This window comes from Netta rufina (assembly GCF_964035555.1).
Source record: "Netta rufina genome assembly, chromosome: 2".
NCBI lineage: Eukaryota > Metazoa > Chordata > Aves > Anseriformes > Anatidae > Netta > Netta rufina.
In genome coordinates this window covers 155,226,543-155,252,327 of record NC_140124.1, presented here as the reverse complement: position 1 = coordinate 155,252,327, position 25,785 = coordinate 155,226,543, and the positions used below count along the sequence as shown (strand labels likewise).

The 25,785-nt window shown below is 46.4% G+C and overlaps 1 protein-coding gene across 1 annotated transcript; it reads left to right on the top strand.

Annotated features, from left to right (window-relative positions):
• The first annotated feature begins 3,118 nt into the window (after window positions 1-3,118).
• SLC45A4 (solute carrier family 45 member 4) lies at window positions 3,119-25,775 on the top strand. The gene is made up of 7 exons (XM_084306919.1): window positions 3,119-3,445; window positions 18,587-18,775; window positions 20,728-20,907; window positions 21,912-22,987; window positions 23,085-23,184; window positions 23,921-24,132; window positions 24,847-25,775. The coding sequence occupies exons 1-7, from the start codon at window positions 3,202-3,204 to the stop codon at window positions 25,207-25,209; spliced, it is 2,364 nt and encodes a 787-aa protein (XP_084163045.1). The 5' UTR covers window positions 3,119-3,201; the 3' UTR covers window positions 25,210-25,775.
• Window positions 25,776-25,785: the final 10 nt, after the last annotated feature.

Here is a 25,785-nt window from a genome sequence, read left to right as displayed (position 1 = left end):
AATATTTGTGCTAGATGCATCCATGGCAGTGTGCCCTCTTTGCTGTTTTAATCCAGCTCCTCTTTAGATGCCATTTAATTTGGATGCGGAGCCCTTTGCTACGTAAAAGCTTCCGTAATATTTCCTTCCAGCAGGTAAATGAATTTGCCTGCCCTTTTGATAAGAACGCCGCCGTTCAAACCTGCCAAATGCAAAACAAGCTTGGGAAAAGAATCAGCCTGTAAGATGAGCCTGAACACAGCCTCCAGGGCTTACCAACGGACTGGAAGACCTTCCCGAGAGGCTCTTGCCCTCCAGCTCGTGTGCTAGACGTGTGCTTGGAGCCAGATGAAAGTGCCACTCCCCACAAAATTGGCACAACGGGCCAGCAATTCGCTGCTGCTTGAGATAAAACCCGCACGTTGTGCCTCCCCCTGTCGCACTTGAAGACTGCAACCGCTTTTTCTGGCGTGTTTAAAATCTCCTGCTCTTTTTATCCGGGTCAATTACAGCTTCAAAGTCTTCCTCCATCCATCATCCGTTGTTCCAGTCTCTTAAATTATCCGACTGCTCCCCGGCTTCGAGCAGAACTTCTCCAGCCCTCCCTGAAGAGCCGAAATCTCACATCTCCTCTTTTGTCCTCCCTCTTTTTCCATCCTGGTGACAAATCCTCCCAGCCTGCTGCCAGCCTGCTTGCGTATTCAGACAGCCCCAGTGCATCATAAAATGCTCTTCCTGCCTTGAAACTACCTTATAAAAGAGGTGTTTGGGGGAAACTGAGTCAAATCCCTCCCAGACAGTGACACGAGGAGCCATTGAGCCTAAGGCTTTAAAGCCTTGTAGTACAGGAGCCTTATCAGTCACCTCAGCCTGTAATACGACATGCTCGTTCGGAGAGATTTCCAAGTAGTAAGAGCTGATACGTAAACTTATTAAATTCTGCTGAATGCAGTTTTGCCTGCCTGCCAGCAATTAAGCGTTTTATTACTGTAATTAAAATAATAGCTTCTACCCTGCAACCTGTGCTCTCTAGGTTTTATTCACCCGGGCCTTCTGTTACGATAAGCGTACGTGTTCTGTGCTCGTGTTTTGGTGGCGGAGCTGTTTGGGGTGTTGGTGGTGGTGTTTTTATTACACGGTGCTTAATTTCATATTTCTGATAAACTAATCGCTGTTCGAGGAGCGAGTCTGAAACCTCAGACACTAGAGCAAGGTAAGAGACTGCCATCCCTTTCCTTCCTGCTGCGAGCTCAACACACTGCTAATTAGTGGGCAAATGAGCTCTGCCACACGCAGAACGTGGCAAATCCAAACACTGATGGGAAGAAAATGCTTTATGGAAACAGCTTACGAAGAACTTGGAACAAGTTCCTGTGTTTGCCGTAATTCAGCGACCCTGGGCACTGCAGCTCAGCTCCTCCTTTTCGTACCAAATGGGTGAAGAAATGCTTTCTTGAGCCCTTCTTGTTGTGAAGGATTTATTACTTATAGATTAAAACTTTGGCACTTAAAACTTAAGTAAAATAGCTTACAACCCCTAGTTATTTTAACTTCCCTTGCATGATTTGACTAGCTCAAAAGGAAATGATGGGAGTAAGTTGTTACCGAGGTGGCCGAAACTGAAACTTCAAGTCATTTGGGGAAGTCTGGGAGGAGAAAAAAACCCAGACCAAAAAAAAAGGATGCTTTTGGCTGGAAGAAGAGAAGCACTCAGGACGTTCCCTTGCTGCACATGTAGAGCAGGGTGTTGGGGTCACGTGGAAGCAGAGTTGCTGACGTGCTGCTTTAAACCCCAGACGTGTCATCTCTTTCTTAGGGCTGACTTGTAGGTATGGTGCCTAATGGTCTGATTTACCCTAGAGCCCACAAAGAGGTTTGTAGGTGTACCTGAAAGGGCTGGGGACTTGTTGGGGTCTGGCAGCGTGGGACCATACCCCTCGAGGGTTTGTCCTGGGATAAGACTCCTTCTAAAATGCTTTTTCATCCTCCTGAGTGAATATTTGGTTGACGTGGGACTGTATTGGGGCTGCTTTGACTTCGTCTGCGGCACAGAGGAAGGGGAAGGACAGGAGAAGCCCGTCTTACCTGGCAGGGATAGATTTCACAAATAATGTACAGTGCACCAGCAATGTGTATTGCACCATTATCTCATTAAATTCACAAGCCTCGTCGGATATGAGACTAAAACACTCAGGTGTGTGCAGAAAGTGGAGATGGATGCCCATGCCATATAGATCTCGTTAAAACTTCAAATATTTTAATGCCAGTCTTCAGAATTACGTGCCTGATAGCTTCTTTCTGCTTGTGTTTGCACGGTGATGAATTCCTCTGTCAAGCCGTGCACTCGATTTGCTAGTGCTAGGGAAGCTCGGAGGAGCTGTGGGCTCTCAGATGTTCCTGCAGAAGTAGCTGGCAACTTCCAAAAGTCCGACCTGGGCTGTCGGTGAGTAAATGGCAGGCGATGAATCACCTTCCTGGCATAGTGCTGGAATATCCCACGCTGTTTTGGGGATGGAACCTGCCTCACATTTCCCAGAATCTGTTAGCCTGGTGCTGGCTGTGCTCAGGGTCTCAGGCACTGCTGCGTATTCTTCGGTGGCTTCGTCTAGGATGAATTCAGGAGCTCAGATAAGCATCGGTTAACGGGAGGAGCTGCCTTTCACTGGCAAGTCCAGGGGTAGGAGGGATCGTGGAATAAAAGACCCTACAGGAGGCAGGGACAATGGAAAGCATTAAGCAGGAAATAGGGTATATGGTTAAAGGGGGGGGGGCACACAATATCCTGAAAAAAAAAATGCTATTGAAATTTTTAAATGCCTGCTTCTTGTTGCAGATTAATCAGCCGCTCGATGGGGATTAACAGTGGAGCACCTCTTTGTGTCGCCTTTCCACCTCTCTGTAGCAAGAAGAACAACTTCAGCACTTCTTCAATAATAATTATGAAACTGGTATTAACTGAATGGCAATTATGGATTTTTAACTCTAACTCTCAGTAAACCAGCAAGCCATATGTTGAAATTCCTACCAAATAGCTTTTCGTCCTTGATGTCTCGTACCTGTACAAGAAGTTGCAAGATTCCTGTTTATACAAGAGGAATATAAGCGTTTACTTGCCTGAGGAACAGAAGCTGAACGAGAAGACACCCTGACTTGTTTGTGGAGTTATGGTAGTATTATTTATATAGATATAACAAAGAGAGATATATATATATATATATTTTTATGGTAATGAAAATGGCTCCCCAGAATGCTGACTCGGAATCTATGCAAGTTCAAGACCTACCTGTGGCCCAGCTTCAGAAAGCAGAAACCAAGGAGAACGAAAGCAGAGAGGAGACCATTAGCGAAGGGTCCATAGACCGGATCCCCATCCGCCTGTGGGTGATGCACGGCGCAGTCATGTTTGGCAGGGAATTTTGTTACGCCATGGAGACGGCTTTGGTAACGCCGGTGTTGTTACAGATCGGTGAGTCTCGCTTCTCTTCATCAAAAGTTAATGCCTAAATTTTCATTGAAGTCAGAGGAAAAGGGGAGTGGGAGCCGATGACTTCAAAATGCAGATGGTAAAAAAAAAAGGGTTACGTGTTTTTTTTAATTCTTAATTGTGTGACTGTTTAAGTGGGGAGGATTTCTGTCTGCATTCACCTTGTCTACTATTGCTTTGCTCCATTTAACCCGGTGTAAGTTTTGAGTTCACATTTAAAACCACCAATCTCCAAAGCTTCTAAAATTCTGTGTTAAAAGGTAGGTATCCTTCACACCAGAAACTTCAGGCTATAAAAGACTGCAGTGAAGCTTTTTCATTTATGAAGAAATGCTTCAGGTTACAGTACTTCAGAACAACTAGATGTTTAATTTATCTTTTCCAGCTCTTAATGCAATGTGACATTCATTTCAAACCACTAGTGAGTGTTGCGTTATATGGTTAATGTGCTTGGTTTATGATTAAATACACAAATGCTCTGGATAAACCCTGATACAAATAGCTCTAGAAAAAAATGAGGGAGAAAGGGGAATTAGAATAGGAGCAGGTTGTGGTAAATTTTGTGGTGAGTGCTATAATTAGGTTTCCAATAAACTGCTTGCAGTATTAATGATATCTGGTTTTACCTTATCAAATTCAGAAAATCATGTTCCTCTATCAGATACCTGAAAATATTCCATGAAAGTGAATGGAGACACTGCAGCGAGCATGGCTCCGCGTGAATAAATCAATATTTTGTGTACACTTTGTAAGCGTGTATGCAACACAGGCGTGTTACCTCTTTGCTAGTGTTTGCTTTGGCTTATACAAGCAGTCGTGCCTTACAGCACGCTCGCTTGTGGCCAAACAGCAGCACCCAGCCAAGTCCCTAAATGCCGTGCGATGAACATTTTACAACACTGCTGAAAAAATTCAAGGCTAACCTTTGAAATGAAGCATTCCTATTTCCTTTAATATGACCAAAGTGCATCAGAGATTGAACGTGCGAGCGTGCGGTGGACAAATTCCTTCCTCCTTGAAGCTATAAAATCGTGTTTTCAGATGAAATTACTGCTAGGTTTGCTTTCTATTAACAGATGGGTCTATAACCGGTACAAGAGCCACGAGAGACCCTGAGGGGTCATTCCTCCTCCGAGCTTTCCTGAAAATGTTCATTCTCAGAGCTCATCAGGTGCCCTCTTTGGATATATTATTGACATAGTTAAAATAGATTATAAAAGAATTATAATGTATTTTTGATATACGTTATACGTGCTATAAATATGTTCAACTCCTCTGAATAGGAGCTGTCTGCTCAAGCCAACTGGCTGAATAAAACACACGCAAGGTTCATCTAGGAATATTTACAATGGCTGTAACTTCTTTCAGGATTTAGGGCGTTTTGGATAACGTCAAGATTCAGAGATTCAAAATATTTAAATTGTATTAGGAGATTAGATTTAGGTACTGTCTACCATGACTACAAAATACTCGCATCCTGCTCTGCATGGAGAAGACCTCCACTTTTGTAAGTGACCTGTACTTCTTTTTGTTGTTTGTGCTGGCCCTTGGGTGTTTAAATGCATAGCTGGCTGAGCTGCCTTTACCTTCCCAAACGATTAAGGTCAGGCAGCATAAACAAACCATCCTCTTAATTACTGATCACTCTCCTGGTTTACAGGTCTTTTGTGAGCTCTTCTGGCAGATCTGTTTCCTCCAGATAATTGAAAAATCTCTCTTCCCTTCCTTCCCTAGCCCCAGTGATCACCAGAACATTGGGATTCGGGGGAAGGGAACGGAAGAAAAGAGCTCTAATTTCTAGAAAAGCTGGCAAATGGGGATGCAGTGGTAATGTTGAGTGTAGTATAGATGAGAAGTGGAGGTCGCTGGTTAAATATGAGAGCATTTGGGGAATTGAAATTCTCGGTGCTCTTGCTCATGTTCTCTTGGCAGAGCACTAAACATGGCTGGATGCACTGAAGGGTTAAGTTATTCACGGGTGACTTCTCTCCTGGTTTGTAATTACCTCTTACATGCTTCTGTTTACCTTTATCAACCTCAACATCTGTCTGCCTCAATATTTCTGCCTCGGTGGAAGGGGCTGCACGGAGCTGTTTTAGTGCCGTAATATTCCCTCTGCTTCTTGTTCTGGCGAAAGCAGCGTTCGGTTCTTTGCTCCCTGAGATCCCTCCGGCTTCAGAAACTTTCCAAGAGGGGGCAGCTGGAGAAGCGTGGCGATGCAAGCAACAAAAAGAAAACAAAATCGCTCCAAATAAACCGAAAAACCAGAAGCCATTTGGATGTGCAGGGCAGACTCCTCCTCACAGCCGTACGTTAAATCTGAAGCTTTCTGGTTTGTACTCACGTTCCTCATCTCAAAGAAAACCTTTGCTCCCCGAAACGCTCTGAGATTCTTATCTGATGCCCCGGTTAAAGCCTTAGATGCGTTAGCACGGTGCTAGACGCTTTGTGCTTGCAGATATTTGACTTCCCGAGCTGTTTGTGTACCCTAAATCAGAGGTGTAGCTACCACGTGGCTGATCCTAACCACCCGGAGACTTCAGGTACTCCCTTGGTGCTGTCCCTTTCCAGTTCAGCCCTGCTTGGGTTATCAGCACGTTTAAATTCCAACAAGTCCTCAATCCCTTACAAAAGAACCAGAGGTGGGAGCTGCTCGACTCGAAGGAGCGAATTCGAAAGCTCTGGAAGTCTCTGAGTGCTGTACGCCTGCCAAAATACGTGCAGATTTGTGACTTTAATCTTTGCCTTTATTGCCGTGCTTAGATAGATGGATGTTACGTTGCCTCTTCAGCAACGCAGCTACAAATTGGTGGCAGTCTTGTCATAAACGGGTTTTAGTAGCTTAGCAACAGGAACAAGACAAATGCATCTCCTTGGGTGTTTTTATTCTAACGTGTTCTTTGATTCCCAGCTATCTGCAGCTCAGGAGTTCAAAATTAAGCAGATAACTTGTTGAGGATAATTTGGAGGACACAGAACTACACCTGGTAGGAGAAGTGACAGGCTGACTCCAGATGAAATGATACTAGGTGGCACTTCTGTAAGTTTTAACCTCTAAAAACCTTCGTTAACCTTTTTTTGGAGGCCCACTGAGGCAGCAGTTCTCCCGACCAGTGTTAAAACATCACAAAAAAGCAAGTGGCGGCTCCTTCAGCACGCTGGGTTTGGTCATTCAGGTCAGTCCAAGGTGGTTTTGGAGGAGCTGGAGGATTTTGTGTTACAATTTAGGATATTCTCTGCATTAACCCTGACTGACACCAGCTACTGTTGGCTTCCTCTGCCACGTTACCATATTATAAATTCCATAAGAGCACGAGAAGGCTTTGTCTTCTGAAACATCTGGTCTGCAATGCTGTTATCTGTGAGAGGGAATTAAAATCCCTGCTATTAACGAGGGAAGAAAATACAATGTCACTTGGAAACCTGGCTTCTAAGCATTACATCTCCAAATTCATAATGGTTCGGGGAAAATTTGGATGGGATTGGGAAAGGGTTTTGCAAGGGATTTGATGTGAATCAAGGTGAGGAGAAGGTAAGGACGGGTCTGGCATAAAAACTTGGAGAAATCTGTATTTTGGGGCTTGGGGTGGCTCCTACCTTCGGGAGGATTTGCCCCGCGACAAGTGAATAGAGGTGATGCAAACACAGAGTGTAAATTTCATATTTAATACGCTGAAAGCTTCGCCAACCCTTTCCTGTTGCTTCAAAGGCTCTTTCCCGTGCTGTTGAGTGTTTTATGAATAGTTAATAGGCAGAGAAGTGACTGTCAGCACCAGAGCTGTTCCTCATTCCCCTGCGTGAATTATGAAGGGGATTACACCAGTGCTTGAGGAAGAAACAATGTGCATTTACATCCAGAAAAACACAAACACGCCTCGCTTACCTTTACAGCACCACTTAAATCTAGGGGTGTTTCTCTGCAAATTAGGTTTGGTTTGCTTTATAATTTCAATAATTTCTCCCATTCTGTGCTCTCACACCAGCAGAAGACTGTCCTTGCTGCTGTCTCACACATATGGGATAGCTGTCTGGGGCTTTGGGCTGTGGGTTTGCAGCGAAATTTCCTTCTCAGCTCTTATGACTAAGTGCTTTATCAGCCCGAAGCTCAGCAGAGCGTGCTCGGAGGGTCTTGAAACGGAGCTCACGTGGGCTTGCCAGGATGGGAAAAGTGCGTTAAGCAAGAATAGAAATTGCTGATCCTGAGAAATCTCAACGTGGTGGCCGAGAAGTGTCTGGCCTAAGCAGATTTAATACTCCGGGGTGAACTTTTAGCATGAAGTAGCTGGTCTCCCCCTTGAAATTCAGCGTTGATACCTGCCTGAGAAGAATGCGGGTAGGTAAAGAGGAGATTATGGGGACGTATTTAGAAACCAAGCATGAAGTGTTAAAGATAAGTCAGCCCGTAGGTATGGCTCTTCAAAGGAATTAAAGTATCAGTTGCTGACTCAATTCAGTGTGGAAGGGGATAGTCTTCCACGGCTCAGCCTGAGATCAAAGGCAAGCTAAAAACCTTAAAGACCTGGGGGGGGGAGAGGGAAACAAAGGGATTGGATGAGCTTTTAGAGGCTGCCTATAATTCAAGGGAAAAAGGGCTGACTGGCTGGAAAAACTCAGCTGGAGGAGCCTCTTCAACATAAAAGCAGCACTGGCTATTTATTTCAGCTCAGCTCTCCTCTGGCGGAGAATTATTTTAAGGACATAAAGGATATACATTCATACAACTGTCCACGAATCTGTGTCTTCCCATTTCCCTTACCAGGAAGAAACTGTCCTAGTTGCCCTTTCACCCCCAAGTGAATTTTTTTCTAAATTCCAGCTGCATCTGAGCTCCTGGGCGTAGCTGCATGTGATGCTGAAGATCTGAATTCCGCCTTGGAAGAGTTAACGGCTTGAGAGCTGACCTGGGGGGACTGTACCACAGCTGACCTCAGGGCAGGAATTGAATTTACAGTGGCTCCAGAAAACTCAGACCAGTAAAGGCTTAATTGAATACACTTCCCAGCCGTGGTAGCTTTGAGGATAGTGTCTTAAAGATCACATAAAGCTTGAATTCAGATCTCAGACAGTGAAAAGGAAAACAGCAAATGCTGTGCCTTTGAGGCTGACTGCCCTATAAAACCTCTCACCCATCATTTGTTGGTTATTGACTAATTTTATGCCCGCTAAGGGGTTGTGTAATTCTAATTTTACTGTACTTTAAACCAAAAACCAAGTCAATGAGGCTTTCGTATCACTTTTCTCTGACATAAAACACCTCTTGGCTTGGAATCAGCAGCAGCACGGTTTTTGAACACGTTGTCTTCAGGAGAAGGTTTGGTTAGGGATTCATTTAGTGTGTGAGAAACCATATAGCACATGCAAGAAGCAGATCTGAGAACTGCAGGCAGGTAGAGAAATCACAACGTGCAAGACGAAGCAAATTGCAGGACAACGCACGCTGTCAGCTCTCCTGAGAGGATGGAGATTTAAAAGCAGTTCTCAATTTTGTTGCCATTTCTGTTCTTCAAACCCATTTATCCTGACACTTCAGGCTGTGTGTTGTGGAAAGGGCTCAAGGCCTCCAAATACGATCACCCCTGACAAAGGGAATGGATATTTCCTTTCCTAAACCTCTCCAGCTCCCAGCAGGTGCAGCAAAGCAGCAGTGATAAGGACCAGCTAACGCCACCACGAAAACCCAGCAGGTTATGGGACTACACTGAAGTGTAAGCAGATTTTGGGGGGTTTAATTAGAAAATATTGGGTGAAATTCAGTTTTCTTTCGGTCTTTTGTCGCTGTGCATCTTACGTTGGGTTGTTTTGGAGTTCTTCCCTGCCACCCATCGTGTTGGTGCAGGTGAGATGTGTGCTAAAATCAAGTGGTTTTACCCTCGCTGCCTCAGCCCTTCCTCTTAGCCTGCCTTCTGCCCACGTTTGCTGTCAGCCAAACTCGCCAAAACCCTCAGCTTTTTGTACTTCTGTCCAAACACGCTCCAGGAGGTGAGGGGAAGCCTCACTTAAATCTCAAATCGAGGGGCTCCCGTTCAACGTGGGTTGTGAAACAGGGCGTGGAAAGGGGAAAGGCTGCGTGCTCCTTAACGAACAGGAGGCTTAATTTTCAAGGAAAGAAAACGAAGGCCACTTTTGAAATGAAAAGAATGTCAGCGGGCCGCTGCCAAATCACGGAACGCTTTCATAAAGCTCGCTGCAAGAGGATTGTCAGAGCTGCAGCCCCTTAAGCCTCTATTCTGCTCCGGGTCTCCTGTGTGCTTGTTGCAACAGCGTTTTTGCTGCCATGCGCCCTCTGGGACTGCCTTTAAATCGGCCTTTTTTAACCAAACAGCAGTGGAGAAGGGTTCAGATACGCTTCCTGCAGGCCGTTCTGCAAGAAATTGTTGGGGAATTCGGAGCTGCTGATTGTTCGGTGATGAAACTGGAAACGAGTCCGCTTAATTCAACGCGGAAAAAGCAAATCACAGCTTTTGTTTCCGTGGGCTTGGAGAACCCCCCGATAGCTCCTGTCCCTCCATAATCATATTCCCTTCTGAAGTCTGAAGGTGAGGTGTTGTAACTGGCTGTGCTGTCGCTGTAGCATCTGTCTCACCTGTCCCTGCTTACGTTGAACCTTCAGAAATTGCTTGCAGGTTGGGCTCGAGGAGCTTTTAATCCCCTTCCGAAGCAAGGCTGTGTTTCCCCACGCAGTGCCAACCCGGAGGGCAGGAGCTGCACCCAGATCCGTGGGCAGGATCAGGCCTTCCAGCTCGCTGGTTCAATCCTCAGCATCACCTTCGTCTTTGGCAGGGGTCTCAAAGTAAGATTTCTTTCAATCTGCTGCTAAGTTTGGTGCGCCTTCTGTTGGGATCGCCTCAAACCTGGCTCTGGATCCCAATTTCTGGCAGAGATCCTACTCTGGATCCCAATTTCTGGCCTCTCTGGCTCGAGTGACAAACCAAGCTGGACCCTTTTCTGTGTGTTCTTGTGTATGGGCTTGTTTGGGAACGTGAATTTCCTCCTTTTATCACTTGTCCTGCCCCGTAAACAATGGGCTTTCAAAAATTCACTCTATCAGAATGGAGCCCAGCACCCCCCCAGCCAGGATAATCGGCAAATTCCAAAAATATCCTGCTGGCTCTAACTGAGCTCTGGGTCTGGAGGTGTTCAATACCTCCTATAAATGTTATACGAGGTGTTCAGCACCTCCTATAAATGTTGTATCTGGCCACTTCCAGCATTTTTTTTTATGTCTTTGCGGAGTGGAGATCAAGTCCACACACTTCAGAGCTTAAGCTCTGGGGCTTACATCATAGGGGATGCTCCAGGAGGAACCTAAAGGCAACAAAACTCCCCCGGTACTCAGACAAATGATTTTTTAGGGGCAGGGACGGGTCGTTGCGGGATCTGCTGTGTTTTCCTTGCCTGATTTGGGAAGCCAGGCGGCGCGGCTCACCCAGCCAGGCATTTTCTGGCAGGGAAGAGTCATTACAGGCATACCTGCTGCCTGACATGGGCTGCATCAGGTGACTGCAAAGTGGTTGTTTATCCTGCTCCGCTACAGATCAGACAAACCCCATAACGATGGGCTGCCCCTGCAGCCTCAAAAACATCTCATCTTGTGTTTTATTCCAAGGTAGGAACACGAATGAAGAGCAGACGCACTGGGCTCTGCTCCTGCTTTTCCCCCCTTGAGTTATTTTTCCGTGAAACCTGACAAAAACAGGCTTTTGGGGTTTATCACCTCTGTAGTTGTTCTGTACTATATCTGCCTTTTTAGAAAAAAAAAATATTTAAAGGGTTTAGGGGATCACTTAGGGGATATATTCCTCATATTATCACTGCTGAAGAAGTGCATGGGGGGGCTTTAAAGATACTCGGGGCAGAAGAAAACAAGATGTAATCGGTTAAAAAAGCTGAGGGTGGCTCTTCCTCTGTAATTGAATTAAGAATATTTTAATAATTGATCCCTGCTTCACTTTTGAAAACATGAAATAACCTCAGGGGAGTCCCGAGAACTTCAGGAAGGGGCAGGAGGCTGGAAGAACAGCGGCCAGAACACAAAGGTTACACCAGATACCTGCAGTGTTTGGTACCTCTCGTGTTTCCTTGGCTCTAGGGCAGCAACTGAAGGAGCTGCCCGCGTTGCTTGGGGCCCTTACGAGGACCACACGGACGTGATCCCAGCTGAAATTCAGAGAGAACCACCTGGCCAGGTGCTCGGGGGGGTGTCAGGCCAAAAGCCACCTTCCTGAGTCACTTTTCCAAGTGTGTAGCCTAAAAACCAGGCTGGTTTTCCTCCATGTGCAAAGGCAAGCTGGTTTCTGCTCCCTTACCCTACAGTATTTGGGATGTCCTGGCCACGCTCTTCACCTTACCATGGCTTGATTTTTTATCTTAATCATGCTTCTGCCTCCTGTCAGGTTGGGTAAGAGCAGAGCAGAAGGGCAGCCAAGGTTTCCCCTAGACAAAAACCCCATGGGGCAGCTGCTGGGCTGCCCCCACCCCGCTACCAGCAGCCCCGTGGCCGGCAGCTCCCCATTAAGCAATCCAAATCTGGTTGGAAAATTGCCCTTAATCATCAACCAGATTTTTAGGGGGCCGTCCCCGGGTGGCACAGAGCTTTCAGAGTTAACACTTGAGGTTTGGCGCTGCGTGGAGGGGAAAAAACAGGGGTTTTGAACACCGCTTTGGGGTTAGATTTGGTACAGAGGCTACGTAGATGGTCACATCCCAGGGTATTAATGCCTTAATCACGGCAACAAAAGCTCCACTGTGGGTAGCAGAGCACGTAATGAAGGATTTTATGTCGTGCACGTAAATCTGTTGGGTTTGGGGGATTGTGCAGCGCGTTGGAGCTGAAGTGAGCGCCCTCGTTTATAAACTTGCCGATTATTTCCGAGGCAGTGACGGGAAAATATCGAGCCCGGGACAAACTGGGCTGCTGCGTGCCTGCAGGCAGAATAAACACGGTGACGTGGTGGAGCTGGCCTCGGGTGCTCCCACGGGTACGTAAGGGATAATTGGGTGCAACCTGCATCTCGCAGGCACTCCGGAGGAAATCCTCAGCTTTTTTCCCCTCGATTTAAACCTCTCGGTTCCATCCCCAGACCTCCCCTTGGCTGGAAGCTGGAAGGCGGCGTTTTTATTGCTGCTGGTTGAGTCCTAAATACTGGTTAATGAGTGACAGAGGACGATGAGTTGACAACAAGTTGCCCAAGAGCCCAAAAAAGATGGCACAGGTAATCTAGGAAACTGCAGTGAATCGGTTCCAGCCATGGATTTTTGCTATAATAAGAAAATTGACAACAGCAATTGATTCTTGGGTCTTTTGACCGAAGAATTTGAGCGTCTCACGTGTTTTGCCTCTCGTTTCTCCTCTTCAGCAGCAGTAGGGGTGGCTTGTGTTGGCACCTGGGTCTGTTGGACTCCCCCAGCTGCCAAAGAAGAGATGGGGAGGGCAGCAGCAGGAGGCTGAGAAGACAGAAAATGGGAAAACCGAGACAGAAACTGGGAAAACGGGATGCTGAAATCCTTGAAGAGGCCTGGCACTTATTCCCTTAATCCTATTCTTCAGAAGTGTCATTTAACCCAACGGGGCTGCTGGTGGCGTGATCCTTTTAACATCCCTGCTAATTCTTTGCTCGTTTATCTCGGGCTAGACCCGGCTTTTCTCTGTAGCCTTGTCTTTACGACACAGAGCAACTAAAGCAGGAAAATGAGTGCATTTCAGGGGCAGGAATCTGCTCTAAAAGTGTTTGGACCTCGTGGTGAGGAGCATGGGGGGTCCCTGCCCTGCGTTCAGGCCCCAGCCACATTTTCTGGTGGCTTTGGAGATCATTCTCTATATTTTACCCTAGGGTAGCACTTCCTCAAAATACTGTGCCTTTTATATCCTCGTAATATCCCTTCTAATGATTTTTTCTCTCGGTTATCACTCCCTGACTGTTAATAACCCACCCAAACAGCAGCATCGTGCCTTAACCATCGCTCTCACAGCCCGCAGCTGATTCTCCCTTCTCACCTGGCCTCGCTTCGTGTCCCCAGGAGCAACCCCAAACCCTTTGGAGCCAAGGAGAGGGCGGACTTCATGCAGCTGGGCGATGCTTCGTGCTCCGGAAAAGTATGTTCAGAACGCAGAGCACACATCCCACTGCCCATAAGATGCACGTAACGTGCTGACAGCTCGAGAAAGCTGCAGAGTAGGCAGAAAGGCTCGCGTTGGGCAGCCCCAAGAAGAATTTCGGGAGGGAAACCTTACCAGGGGGAAGATCTCCGCCACGGTTTCGATACCCTTCCTGTTTTACGTTCCGCTTATCGCCGCGGGTCATTTCGGAGACCCTGAGCAAACACAAGCTGCCTGACAGCTCGATATAGGCTGGGATCTTGGTGGAGAAAGCAAACAGCAATTAAAAAGCTCGTGGTGGCAGCTTTTTTCTGAGGTCTTCCACCTGCACGTGGAAGTTGAAGCGAGCCCTGTGGCCTCACACGCTGCCCACTGTAATTTTGCTCTGCTGGCAGCTCGCTGAGGGCACAAGACACCGAGACATCAGGAAGGCAAACCAGGGGCTCTCCCTTCTCATACAACATCAGGCTGTGATCGCAAGGAGCTTTTCAAAGCAATTCCTTCTTAACAGCTTGTTTCAGTTTCTCAGGGGGATCCAAGCTCAGTGTTTGTATTTTAGAGGCTGGGGAGCAGACGTCAGCTTGCCTTTCTGAAATGCTCGCAGCCCTATTCCGAAACCCCTCATCTAGATTCTCCAAAATGCCTGAGTTTGCTCTGTTTTCTCCAAATCTGCCGCGACAAGACGAAGAGCAGATACCGAGGCTCCGACTCTTTCACAGCTTTTTTGACAAGCATTGATCCTGGCTGGCTGCGTGCTTTAAAAACGCAGCCGAAACAGAGCGGCTTGCGGAGGGAATGCATTTCAAACAGATCGATGCACGGTATTTTTAGCAGCACGCCGTGTTTTCCGGGGGGATGAAGCTGCAGCACACAAAGTATTTACGTGCAGGGCCCGACAGCTTCTCGTGGTAGCCCAGAAACTTGGACGGCGTTCGCCTTCGGCGCGTAAACAAGTCTCTAGGTGATGATTTCTGAGGAACGAAACCAGGCGCTCCGCATCCGATTCCCATATCAGATCGTATTGTTAAGCTTATAAAGACCTATTTTTCCCCCAATAGACCTTATCAAAACGAGGTTTTGAATAGAAGGCGCTGCATGGGACTTAATCTTTCTTCCACGGAGCCCGTGACCTCACGCAGCCCTCAGCCCGCTGGTGACACAGTGAGCATTTCCTGTGAACCGCGAGCGGTGCTGGTCCCACTATTGTTGGGCACTTTTTTTTGTGTCTGGGAAAAAACAAACCCTTATTTACTAGAAGCCAGTGTCCTGTTTGTTTGTAGCTGGCTGGGAAATGCCACGTTACGAGGGTCTCAGTGGCTGCCGGCGCTGCTAACAGAAGCTGTTGTTGTGGTTTGCCCTTTTTCTCACTGATTTCTCTCAGACTTCGGAGGCCGACTTGTGACCTGCTCCGGATCCAGTTCACAGCACAAACGCTACCCTTGTTTATCCAATCTGCTTTTTCCCTTCTCGGTGTTTCCTCAGATTATAGCTGTCAGTAAAAAGCTAAATAATAATCCTGCGGTTATTATTCCTCCCCCTTTTCCCCCCCAACCACCTCCCCGTGTCGCTCCTTTTCCAAGCTGGCGCACGGGCGAGCTGCTACCTGGCAGGGAGAACGCATCGGTGGAAAATTCCAGGCAAAATACAGGAACAGCATGGCACTGGGAATGGGATGCAGCTGCTTTGGACTTCGAGTCCTCCTACAAGCCTCTGCTAAAAGCGTTGGCTGCGGGATTCTTCCCTCAGCCATCTGAAATTGGCCCCAGCCCGGTGAGAGCCTGTTCCAGGTGGGTACAGCAGCTGCCAGCAGCTGGGACGTTTTACATTTGGCTGTGGCGAGGCCGTGATGTCGATGTCAAGCCTGCTGGGCCTTGAAATCTCATCCAAACCGGCGTCTGCACAGCTGTGGTGAGCATCAGAGGCTGGATGCTGCCTCCTGGCACGGCACCACGGCCAAGGGTTATTTAAATCTGTGCTGCGTTGGAATCCCTGCCGCTAGGTGGGGCATCAGGAGGAACTTCTTGGTGTTAAAATGTTCCCTTTATGTCTTCATTTCAGCTCATCGTCTTGGATGCCTCCTTAACTGGTTTCAAACTTAAAAATTTCATATGAAATGGTCAAGTTGTGTAGGAAGGTATCGCACATACATACATGGAGAAAGGAACCATTAGGATGTGTAATTCCCTTCCTCAGCTGCCCAGTGCCCTTCACGGACACAATTTCTCTGAAGTTTGGTAGAGCTCCTTCTTGTGAGGCTGCAAACTTTCAGAAAACATTCGTATATATATTTATATTTAAATATTTCCATGTCCAGTCCCCGTATTTATTTCCTTTCTGCTGACAAATCACAGACACCAACCTAAATATCCTAGCGATGCACGTAGGCATTGAAGGTAGTAAAACCTCTTTTAAGGGAAGTGTTTTGGCTTTGGATTTCTCCTTGTCTGTCTGGAAATTTGTCATTTATATCAAAACTTCTAGCACCAACATAACCCTACTGCTGAAACGGTGACGGTGCTGGAGACGCCGCCAGTAGGATTTGATCTCTAAGGTATGTTTTGAAGTCTCACATCATGGTGAGACTGCTTCAGAAAGCTCTTTCCTGGAGGACCCATGGTGGGAAGAACTCTGTGAGCTCTACAAAGGATGATTTCCCATCACCAGAGTGCAGACATCAGAGGCAACACCTAAATCTATATGGAGAGAAGAGTCTTGAGGAAATCAGGCAAGAGAAAAGGGAAAAATGGTCCTGAGAAATCCGTGCACAACCAGTGGGAACTGTTCTCCGTGCAAGTTAGCCCTTTCCTGTTTATTTGGAGGAGCAGGGAAAGCTCCTGCAAGACAGAATTTTCGGAATTCTGCTTGCTTTGGGGCTAATGGTTCTTCTAGAGATTTTTATCACGGCCTCTTCTTCCAAAAATAGACGTCTTGGCTGCTAAAGAGTAGTTCAATAAACAAACCCAAAGCGGTTTGTCTAAAGCAGGATCTCCAAACATTACGTGCTCGGATAAGCGTCCTTTTTTATTTCCCTTCCATAAAAACTACCATACATCCCTCACTCATTTTGAAATCCTTGAGATCTGCATCTTCTGCGAGCCATTTTCAGAGCAAATATTTGGATTTAGGTTTGTATTTATAACAGATGCTAGGAAGATCACCCTTTTCCATCAGCGAAGATGAAACCTTCTCAAGAAAGCACTCGAGTCTCTCTCCCCTGACTCACCGAGGCTACGATGAGTCTCCACATTTCGGCACAGAGCAGAGGTTGGGTAAAAGCCCTTTTTTCCTTTTATTTACTGCTGTGTAAAATCAGAATGCAGGCTTTAAGCTGCTTTGGAGTTATTACATGTAAAGTTGACCTCGGAAGTACTGAAGTCAGGGTAACGCTAGCAGTAAAAATCCCTGGGTTTTGATAATCTTGGGCCATTCTTATGCCAGCTGGTGAGTTGTGTGTTGCTTTTTTTTTTTTTCCACCCTAAAAAAATCACAGCCTGCTCAGCATTTAGCTTTACGTGCCCTGAGCATCCTGGAGCAGGCGAGGTGCTGGTTAAACACACAGCCCCTGCTTTCAGACCTCAGTTCTGGATCCTGATGGCGAAATCGTGTTTTTATGGTACCTTGTGGGCAAAAAAATGGCTTTTTTCCTGTAATATAAGTACCGTATCACCAGAACGGTGGGAAAACCTGCTGTACCTAGCGGGGGAAGTCACCAGCGTCGTTAGTCGGGATTTGATGGCACTTTAAATAACAGGAGATTAGACTTCCAACCTCGCAGCCTGGGCTATTCCGGAGGGGGATTGGTGTAATCCCGCTGGCAGCAGGTGCCTGAGGATGCAGAACAGAGCACGAGGGGCAGGTCGAAGCCTCCAGCGAAGGTCAGACACCGCTCACACAGCGGCTGCCTCTCGATTATGAATGATTTTCCTTCGGAGGATCGAGACACCGAGCTTGTTGGTCTTGGGCTGCCAGCGATTGATTGTTTTGCTTGCAGTGCATGTCGGAGGGGTTACCTGACCCGTGCTGAGAAGCTCAGACAGGGACAGATGGCAAAAAAAAACCCAAGCACAGCTCTCCTGGTCCAGTCTGCCATCTGCAGGCCATTGGAGAGGTGTAAAGCAGAGTTCTTGGGTTTCCTTTTCCTCCCACACACCTCTCCCTCTCCAAAACTTATTTATAATGTTATTTTTTTTCCCTAGGTAAATATTACATGGTAAGTCCAGTCTGTTTCCATCTGATGCTCTGAGTAATCCCCTCAGTTCTGGAAAACAAAATAAAAAGCAAGGATATGAGAGACAACCAAGCTTCTTCAGCTGCTCCCTGCATTTTAAGGAATAACTATTTCTCCTTCCATTGTCCATTGATCAATCCCATCATAAACAAACATTTAAAAATTTCCTTAAAAATGGGAAATTTCTCATGACAGACAAATTCTGCCCATCATCTTCAGCCCATTCAGTCTTTAATAACTCTCTAAGGCATTGGTCTTAGATGTGCAGTGCTGCTGTGATGTTTGGCTGCTGCTGGGCATTGGTGAGATGGAGATGTGTACGAGATGTACGACCAGCAGCTCGCTTCCAAGCATCCCAAAAATCTTTGCTTTTATCATCCGTGGATGGACCGAGGACGGAGCAAAGTGATCGGGCTTCTACACGGCAAATCTTGGCTGCTGCTCCTTTACAGAGGCACTCCCTGCTAAAATCCCTGACAAAAAAAAAAATCAGCAGGTTCAGCAAAATTCAGCAAAAGTGGGATTTGGGGGCAGGGATTCAAACCGGGTGTAATCGAGCCTGATTAGTCCCCCCACCCTTTTTATTTTAAACTTTTATTTCAATTGCTTAAATATACTTCATGTTGTGTTTTTTAACCATTGTTAAGAAATCTGGCCGGAGTCGTGCATCAAGGAGCAAACGTAAAGTAAACCAAAGATCAATTTACAATTTTCCAAAGCTGAATGAAATGCCCTGCACGAGGTCAAATGTCTGCTGCGTCCCATGTAACCTTGCCATCCTTTTTTGTCTTTGTTCCAGGTCTTCCTGAGCAATACTACAGCCTCACTTGGTTCCTGAGCCCCATCCTGGGCTTGATCTTCACTCCGCTTATAGGCTCAGCCAGTGACCGCTGCACGCTGAGCTGGGGCCGCCGGCGGCCTTTTATCCTCGCTCTCTCCATTGGTGTCCTCTTTGGAGTTGCACTTTTCCTCAACGGCTCCGTTATAGGTAAATAACGGGGAAACCACCTGCACACATCCCTACCTTCAGATTTTTATGTAAGAAGTTAACCATAACGACAAGCAGTCGAATAATTCGGTGGTAAAGTCATCAGAAACCTCTGCAACACCGCACTTGAGCTGTCCACCCTAAATGTTTTCACTCCTACCCCAAAATCCGAGCGCTGTGCTGAGTGTTTTGCAACGGGAGCTGTCAGGGTCGCTGCAGAGTTACTCGCGCAGCGGCTGCCAGCAGAATGTTTGCCGTCGCCGAGGTGAATTTCGGCGATCCTTGACATGGGAAAACTGTAGCAACCTGTTCACAGGGAAATGTTTCCTGTTGTGATCCGTTTTCCCTTTAATGCATATCTGGCAACACATCCTGTTTCCAGCATTATTTCAGAAATTATCTTTTCACTTTTTCTTGTGCTTTTCTTAGAGCCGGTATTGAAAAAGGCCAGAGCACAGTTAATATTTGTTTATCAAAAACGATGTGGGAAAATAATTTTTCCTGAGCCCCCATCAAAGCTGGTAAAAATAGTTCTCCTTGAACATAGTTTACTACAGAACTTAATCTCCAATCTAAGGCTCTTTTGTAAATTTAGTGTAAGAGAGGTGACACGAGTACATTTGGGAAATGTTTACGTTGTGATGCAAATGAAAGGAACTTAACACCTAATAATATCCTCTTGGCTCTCTTTTGGGGGGGTTAGGTACAGCTCTATTGTGAAAAAGTTGTACTAATTGAGGGAAGTGAGCGGAACACTGCCTTGGCTCAGCACGTTAGCTTTTCAAAGCCAGGTTGGATTGCCATAGGAAGCTTTTCGTTTCTCTGCAAAGTGCAGGTGAACAAGGTCTAGCTTATGGTTTTTTGAATTTACCCAAGAAATATCAATTATTGGAATTGCTCTCGTATGGTACCACTTGTGCTTCGTTGTTGTGTCACCAAGACTTACTCCTCCAGCTCCAGGTGTAGGCAAAATACTGGACTGCAGCCCTACTGCAAGATTTTAATTGACAAGGAGCTCTTATTTCCTCACCTTGGCTTAGGGCAGAAGCCATTGATACTGGCAAGCAAAGCTTTTACAGGTTCATTTCGAAGTATCTCACCTTCTAATAAATCAGCACAATTGATTTTTCTCCTCTTCTTCCTTACACAGCAGTGCAGTTTATGGCATAGCTCTCTAGAAACCCCACGTGTTTCAGATACCCAGAGCTGCTTTTGCTCAGTGAAACTTCCTTAAACACAGAGGTTATCGCAGAGCATTGCAAAAGTGATCCGTGTTCATTAGGCATCCCTTCCTGGGATGTTGTTGTGGTAGGTTTTGAAAGAATAACCCCTTCTGAAAAGCACTGGGAACACTGCTGTGCCTCTCCCGAAGGAGCCTGGAGCAAACTCAGCAGAAGTGAGCCACATCCCAAGGTCCTCTCCAGACCTCTTCTGTAGCCAGCTCATCTCTTACTCAGTCATCATCATCAGTTACACTAATATTTTTATCATTCTTGCATGTCTAACAACTAAATCTCTCTGATTCAAGTAATTCACGCCTTTGTCAATGATTAGTTTTATGAAAAATTCCCTGGCAATAGATGAGGTTTGTCATTCTGCTTTTGGATGCTCTCCTCTCTCACCGTGGCAGTCTCTTTTATAAGAGCAGCCATCAGCATTTGGAGGAAAATACACGAAGAATGCAAAATAATCTCCAGTGCTAGCAGTGCGTCAAGAGACACTTTAAAAATAGCATTTTGAAAAATAAATGTCAGCCTTCTAAGTGTAAAAACATAATCTTCTGCCCCAGACCTTCCATCAGGCTGTGCCAGAGAGTTAAAATTGCCAATTTGTTCTGCAAAGGAATGTTTCCAGTAAGTGTGCTGGCCACCTTTCCCTTAAGATTAACCTTGCTCTTCGTAGTGCTTGCTTTTGGGCTGACGTGCTCAGATTTCTTTCCTGTTTTCCTGCAGGTCTGGCTATTGGCGACGTCCCGGACAAGCAGCCCATCGGGATAGTTCTCACGGTGCTTGGCGTTGTGGTGCTGGACTTCTGCGCCGACGCAACGGAAGGGCCAATTCGGGCGTACCTGTTGGATGTGGTGGACAGCGAAGAGCAAGATATGGCCCTTAACATCCATGCCTTTTCAGCTGGTACGTGGCTAGGTCATGTCTAGGTCTTGTCAGCTCTTCTGATGACTGAGTTTTGGCTGAATTGATTTTTCCTGGGTCAACTGTTGGTTTTTTTCATCCTTTCCCCCTGCTGTTTCCTTACTAGTACTGAAGCTCATAGTGCAGCTGTCTTGGAGGAAATACCTGTAAGGACCCCCAGACAGAGAATAGAAAAATTATTTACAGAGTATGAAATACAAATGCAAAGTGCACTTACCTAGTGGCATAAAGCAATGAGTTGGTGGTCAGCATTATACAATTTTTAAACCACTTGGTTAAAATGAGGGCTTTCAGCATTTGGTGCTATCTGCTGAGTAGACAAAACTGAACAGTAGCAAACTGCAGCGAGTCTGTTACTTGAACGTAGGTTTATGTTCTTTTTCCCCAAGTGCCATACTTGGTAATGAACCTTGTGTGCGTAAACCTGTGTGAGAAAAGGGCAGTGAGCTACAAACTGAGGAGCAGAGTTACTGCTGCACCTTTCAGCCGCAGTACACACTCATTTTAAGACATGAATCCAAAGATGTATCCTCCAAACACTTGCAGTCCTTCTTTTATTTACCACTTTTCCCCAAACATGCACCCTTCGGGCACTCCATCCCTTCTGAGGCTAAGGGAGCAACAGCCTTTATCCCATACAGTAGCAGCTGTACAGCCCCAAAAAAGAGCTTTGCACAAACACGTCTTATTTATTTACTCCTCCTTGTCTTTATGGATGCATGGAAACTGTAAGGGCAGCAGCAATTAGTCCTGCAGCCCTCAGGTTGTCCAGAGCTAGAGTATGTGTCCCAAAGAAGGCATTTTCCCAAAGAAATAGCCCTATCAGATATTTCCTCACATTGTGAGCCAAAAACTCATTTAAACTCATTTAAAACTCATTTCATTTAAATTTTGTTGAAGTTTTCTGATGTAAGCAACTTGTCTGTCGGGTTTAATGTGCTTTTTTGCCAGTGCTTATTGCCATACCTCCGTTTTCTCTTCCACAGGTCTCGGAGGAGCAATCGGTTATATGTTAGGAGGGCTGGACTGGACGCAGACCTTCTTGGGTGTTATTTTTAAATCTCAAGAGCAAGTCCTTTTCTTCTTCGCAGCCATTATTTTCTCAGTCTCCGTTGCTCTCCACCTTTTTAGCATTGAAGAAGAGCAATATAACCCTCAGCAGGACAGGATCGACGACGAAGGAGACACCCTCTCGAGTGTCAAATTCAGCGGCAGCCTCCCCCCTCTGAATCGGCTGAACGTGATCAGCGAGGAGGAGCCGTACGGAGCCTCGATGTTCCACGACGAGGTGCAGTCCGAGCACGATCTCAACATGGAGTTCCTGGAGGTGAACATCGTGAGGAGTAAGAGCGACTCCGTTCTGCACATGCCCGACGCCACCTTGGAAATCGAATCGGAGCTGCTTTTCCTGCATGACATCGAGCCCTCCATTTTTCAGGACGCTTCGTATCCAAACACCCCCCACAACACCAGCCAGGAGATGATGAAGTCCAAACTGAACCACCTCGCTCCTTTCCTCAGGGACAACGAGAAGGAGGAGGAGATGTTGCTCGATAACCGCTTGAACGAAGACAAAGTCCCGAACGCGAACGGCTCCCTGCGGAAAGACTTCCTCAACGGCCACGCCCGAATAGGCATGAAGCAGTCCAGCACTTCCAACTCCATGCGGAGGCGGAGGCACATGTTCTACCGGCAGCCCTCCTACACCTTCTCCTACTACGGCAAAATCGGCTCGCACCGCTACCGCTTCCGCCGAGCCAACGCCATCGTCTTGATCAAGTCCTCGCGCAGCATGAACGACATCTACGACATGCAGAAACGGCAGCGGCAGCGCTACCGGCACAGGAACCAGAGCGGCGCGACGAACTCGAGCGGAGACACCGAGAGCGAGGAAGGGGAAACCGAAACCACCGTCAGGCTCTTGTGGTTGTCGATGCTGAAGATGCCAAAGGAGCTGCTGAGACTGTGCGTTTGTCACCTCTTAACGTGGTTCTCGATCATTGCTGAAGCTGTGTTCTACACGGATTTCATGGGCCAGGTCATTTTTCAGGGCGATCCAAAGGTAAGAGAGGAGTTCCCATGTGCAGACCCGCTTGGAGCTGCTTGTTTTGTTTCTGAGGTGTGCTCACCAAATGTCTTTCTCTTTGCGTTTGGCACAGGCCCCCTCCAATTCAACGGAGTTACATGCCTACAACGCGGGGGTTCAGATGGGATGCTGGGGGCTGGTCATTTATGCTGCTACTGCTGCCGTTTGTTCAGGTAAGAGACTGCACAGCCAGACACTGGAACGCACCTCATCGATGCACTGCAAGATAAAAATGGTTTCGCTTCAGTTAGCATCTGCCCCCTCTTTTGGAGCGAAAAATACTTTTGAAAAGCACTTTGGGTGGTTGTAAGGGGAGAGATTTAAAAAAAAATCCTAAAAATATAGAGGTAGAAATATGAATAGATGAGTTAAATGGTATTGAGCACAAAATGATACCATTTTTAAATGGCATTTATCATCAGGAAACTAAAATTTTGCTTGTTAGAAGATTCAAGCACGTATAAAAAGGGTTTTCCAAAGACTGTTTTAAAATGAAAGTTTTACACAAACTGAAATACGGCTGAAAACTTCAATCATCTGATCATTTCATCTAGCAAATGCGTTTGCATTAGAAAGAGCTCTGTGCTCAGAGTACAGCTGCATCGATGATGTTTAATAAATAGATAACAATGAATGGACTTCCACTGAGTGGACTGATTGAGTTTCACGTTATTGAATTCTGCTGCAGGCTCGTAGCAGGGCTGTAGGCAAGTCCCTGAGCTCGTTAGTTCCTCTCTGAAGCAGCAATACATCCTTTTCCCAGTGAGGGCTGAGCAGTGCTGCTATGCCTTGCCAAATATGCAGTCAGCATCCAAATCCTAAAAAGCATATCGAGCTGCCCCGGCCATGTCAATACCATAAAAGCTCACCAAATAAGCTGGTGTTTGTTTTATTCTTGATCTGTTGCAGCCTTGTTGCAGAAATACTTGGACAACTACGACCTTAGCATAAAGGTGATCTACATCCTGGGCACACTGGGTTTTTCTCTGGGCACTGCAGTGATGGCGATGTTCCCCAACGTGTACGTCACCATGATCATGATCAGCACGATGGGAATAGTCTCCATGAGCATCTCCTACTGCCCCTACGCGCTTCTGGGACAATACCACGATATTAAAGAGGTACGTGGAGTACTTTGATCAAGGCAGAGCATTTATCTGCTCTAGGGAACCTGCTTTGGCACGGGGGTTGGACCCGATGATCTCTTGAGGTCCCTTCCAACCCCTACAATTCTGTGCAGTTATATGAAAGGATTGCATATCTCTGTGCAGAGATATGAAAGGATTTGCATGCATGTGGGTAGATAAAGAGAGAGGAAATAATGATTAGAGTATTTATTATCTACATGGTGGTTGCCACTGTTATGGTAGCATTAGTTAGGTTCTTGGCAGCCTTAGATCTTGAGGTGAGCCTGGACCTGAAGCTCAGGGTTTGAGGAGATGGAAGGCAACCTGATGCTGCTGGCAATGAGGACAGCTTTCCTGCCCAGTTTTTAGCACTGTGACGTTTGGCTTACAGGTGACACGAGGATTATTTATCATAACACGTTTCTGTGCTGGGACTGGAAGGGAGATTCCTGGTTTAAAATCACAGAAATAATTTTCACCAATGGTTCCGTGTCGATTTTTTTATGAAACCTAATCCTGGAGCCAAAGTCACGCTAGGTAAATACCTCGGGGTAAGGTGAGGAGGCTTTGATAAGGAGATAAGGAATTTGTTGCTTTGGACGTGGCATAAAATTGACCACGTGGCTGAGATATTGAGGAAGATACCCGTCTAAATGTTTGCTTTCCTGCTTTGCTTTGCCTCCTAACACGTTTCTCGTCTCTTCCCAGTACATTCACCACAGCCCCGGGAACTCCAAGCGAGGATTCGGCATCGACTGTGCCATTCTGTCGTGTCAGGTTTACATCTCCCAGATCCTCGTGGCCTCCGCCCTCGGCGGCGTGGTGGACGTGGTTGGCACGGTCAGAGTCATTCCCATGGTGGCTTCGGTGGGATCCTTCCTGGGCTTTTTGACAGCCACCTTCTTGGTGATATACCCCGAGGTCAACGAAGAGCCGAAGGAAGAGCAGAAAGGACTGGGTCCTCCAGAGACCGCCGAGGGCAGCAGCACGAGCGCGGAGAAGCCGACCGTGCTGAAGCTCACGCGCAAGGGCACCGCCGCGTCGGAGCTGGAGGGCGAGTCAGCCGTGTGAGGCTTCACCACATTCCAGGGAGTGCAGGTGCAGGATCAAGAACTTTCTTTTCTTTTTTTTTTTGTTTTTTTCCAGGAAAACGAATTAGGATCTTCACTACTTGTAGCTAAAATTGCAGAAGAACAGGCAGTTTCATGCAAAAATGTAAATGAAATTCTGTAGTCCTTACTCTAGGTTTGAACAGGTAGCTATGATGCTAATTGCTTTCTCTACAACTTAGAAATGTCATTTCTGAACACTTTTTTATTGCGAATACATTTAGATTTCAAATAAGTTTTATTAATCTGCATGAGACTCACAGTGTATACGATTAGCAGTTAGAAAAAATAAGTTTTCGGCTGTTTTTAAACTAACTCAAAATGGAAGCTATCTTGACTTCTAGTCTCTTGCCATTTTTTTTTGTCTGAACATTTCAGATTTCACTAGTGCAGTAGCTGAATCCAACGCTTTGACACCTTGACCAGTTGTTTTTTTTTTTTCAGGAGCGTATTATTGGTCTGACAGCTACAGTTCTTTAACATGAATTTTAGATTTCGTATTTTCGTTCGTGCAATTACTACAGAATAGTTTTATTTT